At 43.4% G+C, this 3,283-nt stretch overlaps 1 protein-coding gene across 1 annotated transcript; it reads right to left on the bottom strand.

Moving 5' to 3' along the window:
* Positions 1-1,856: 1,856 nt before the first annotated feature.
* On the bottom strand, positions 1,857-2,673 carry LOC133097237 (protein disulfide-isomerase A3-like). Its single transcript, XM_061199143.1, has one exon. The coding sequence runs from the start codon at positions 2,562-2,564 to the stop codon at positions 1,857-1,859; it is 708 nt and encodes a 235-aa protein (XP_061055126.1). The 5' UTR covers positions 2,565-2,673.
* Between the last annotated feature and the right edge of the window lie 610 nt (positions 2,674-3,283).

Raw genomic sequence — 3,283 nt, 5'->3', positions numbered from 1 at the left:
CACGTTAGTGCCTCCTTTACATACACGATCTCCTCTAATCCTTATGTCAGTTTGTGAGGCAGGTGGAATTATTTGCATTTTAGAGATGAGGAAATGATTTGCATAACCCAGCTAATAAGTGGTAGAAACAGGACTTAAACATGAACCTGAAGGCCTTGCCTTTCCACCCTGCCAAGGTGGTCTCTACTCACCATGCTATTTCTTACCTTCATGCCTACTCCCTGAATGTAACACCTTTCCCCCAGCCACTTATTCTTGTCGCATTGTAGAACTCAGAGCTAGTATCTTTTATTACATCTTGTGCTGGATTAGGTACCTACTTTTAAAATATCCTGGGGGACTTCCCTGGTGGCGCAGTGGTTAAGAATCCTCCTGCCAGTGCAGGGGACACGGGTTCAATCCCTGGTCTGGGAAGATCCCACATGCCACGGAGCAACTAAGCCCGCGCGCCACAACTACTGAAGCCCGCGCGCTCAAGTGCCAGTGGGCCGCAACTACTGAGCCCGCACGCCTAGGGCCCTTGCTCCACAACAAGAGAAGCCACTGCATCGAGAAGCCTGCGCACCCGCAACGAAGAGCAGCCCCCGCTCGCCGCAACTAGAGAAGGCCCGCGCGCAGCGACAAAGACCCAACACAGCCAAAAATAAATAAATAAAGTAAATAAATTTATAAAAAATAAATAAATAAAATATCCTGGTATAACTCTAGTGCTGTACCTACATTATAATTTAATGATTACTCTATATATCTGTATGTCTGTCTTTCCCACTCGACCACCAGACCTGAGACCATATCGTGTCCTTGTTAGATATCCAGAGTAGAGTCAAAGTAACAACTCAGTAAATATTTGCCGGGTCAGTGCAGTGGATGATGACAGACCACAGAGCTCCTGATGCTGCCATGTTACACATTGCTGACTTGTATAAAGACTTTGTATACACTTAGCAAATTTTCAGACACAGATTTGCAGTCGAAAGAGGTAACTAAGTTGTGTGACAGAACTCAAATTCAGTATTGTCTTTTAGAGGGGGGCGCATTTATTGTCACTGTTCCCAAATGTACAAAAAAAAAGATAGAAAATAAGCCCCCAACGCAGTTCCCCTCACCCCCGCAACGTTGCCCCCAGCACAAACAATTTTGCCCAAAACCACAAACATAAACTGGTTCTGGTATTCTCATAAACAGTGCAGCTAAGAAACAGTTTAGAGAAAGTTTAACAGGATTCAGATTCTATCCATTCTGTCCTCTCAGCCCTGAGAGGTAATAATCCCATATGGGTCCTAGTCCTCCCCAGTGGTTTTCCCATCTCTGGTGGAAAAGTCCTTTTTTTTTTTTTTTTTTGATCTATTTTTTATTTATTTAGTTAGTTTTGGCTGCATCGGGTCTTAGTGGCGGCACGCGGGATCTTCTGTTGCGGCACACGGGCTCTTCACTGTAATGTGAGGGCTTCTCTCTAGTTGTGGCTACGCGGGCTTTCACTTCTCTAGTTGTGGCGTGTGGGCTCCAGGGCACGTGGGCTCTGTAGTTGGAGCCCGTGTGTTCCAGAGTGCGTGGCCTCTTTCTGTTTGCGGCACGCGGGCTCTAGTTTAGTGCGCGCGAGCTCAGTAGTTGTGGCGCATGGACTTGGTTGCTCCGCGGCGTGTAGGACCTTAGTTACCTGACCAGGGATCGAACCCACGTCCCCTGCATTGGAAGGCGGATTCTTTACCGCTGAACCACCAGGGAAGTCCCTGGAAGAGTCCTTTTACAAAGTGGTATATTTGGCTGCTGCTTTAGAGGTACTCCTGTGCTGCCTTCTCTTCTTGGGTTTTTCTTCTTGAATTATGGGGGCGGGGGGGGGGAGGTGTTGTGGCCTCTCACTTTAGATAGCTAATAAAATCACTTAATTCATGGCCACCTTCGTATTGCTTTGGATTTAGCTTCTTGTTGGCTGGAGAGAAGCAGATGGTAGGAAAACCTCTAACTTCATATGGAGAAGGCACATCATTGGCTGTGGCATCCATCTTGGCTATGATAATATCTGGGTCTTTTCTGAGCTTCTCTCTCAGTTCTTTATACTTAGGCTCCAGATTCTTACAGTGACCACACCAAGGAGCATAAAATTCAATCAGCACATCTTTATTTTCATCATTCACTATTTCGTCAAAATTCTTTGCTACCACTACCTTTACGGGCCCATCAGTGCTCTCTGGGATAGGCTCAGACTTCAGGTATCTCTTCAGGTTACCATCAAAGTTATCCTGCAGGAATAACTCAAGAGCCTTGCCATCACACGAGAACGCCTCCTGCATGACAAACTTCTCTCCTTTTGCAGTTCTGATAGCAACAACAGCAATCTCTTCAGTAGCGCTTTCCAAGCCAAAATCAGAAAGTTCATGGCTAAAGGTTTTGCAGCTAGCTACAGCAAAGTTGAGTTTCTTCCCAGCATCCAGGAATTTCTTTGCCACCATCATCACTCTGTTTCTCCAGTAGTTGGAACATTTAACATTCTTTTCATAGTCCACATCATAGGAAGTCATAAGTAAGTCCTTACCCTGTATCAAATCTTTATTGTCTTCTGTCATGTGAGGGCAGACACCAAAAATGTTTTCCTGAATAAATTTTTTTAATCTTTCCACTGGTCATTTTCTGTTCTGTATATGCCACAGTCTTGTCCTCAAACTTGTTCATCAGATGTGAAGGACAAAACAAGGTGATACCCTCTCCATCACCATCATACTTGTTCACCAGAGACTCAACATTGGTGTGTGCAAATCGGTAGTTACCTCTCAAGTTGCTGGCTGCTTTTAGAAACTCAGAGTGAGCTTCACTGAATAAATCCTTGAAAAAACCCACTACAGAAGCATCTTTATCACTAAGGAACTTTTCAAATTCTTCCTCAGTCCTGAGAGGAACTGAAGCTGGTCCAGCCTGCTTCTTCAGGTAGCTGATGATTCTATCAGCAGTCCTAGGCCCATCATAGCACCTAAAGCAGAATGTAAAACTTTTCAAGAATAGTGCTTAAATAAATAATGATTTAAAATTAAAATAATTCTCCTCTAATACTGTTAGTCCTTTTTTCATTTTACAGACCGCGCATTTACTTTGTTACACTCAGGATAAGATACATCCTGTGGGCATGTAAAATGCAAAAAGAAAAATGCATGCATGAGCTATTTTCATTAATGATGGTGTTTTAAACATGTCTATATTGTCTTCATAATTATTTTAATTACTATATAATATTTTGCTGAATTGATTTTATTATCTATTCCTGCAATCTTGGATGTTTATGCTTTTTTTT

The sequence above is a fragment of the Eubalaena glacialis genome, chromosome 9, assembly GCF_028564815.1.
Source record: "Eubalaena glacialis isolate mEubGla1 chromosome 9, mEubGla1.1.hap2.+ XY, whole genome shotgun sequence".
NCBI lineage: Eukaryota > Metazoa > Chordata > Mammalia > Artiodactyla > Balaenidae > Eubalaena > Eubalaena glacialis.
This window is presented reverse-complemented; position numbering and strand designations above follow the sequence as displayed.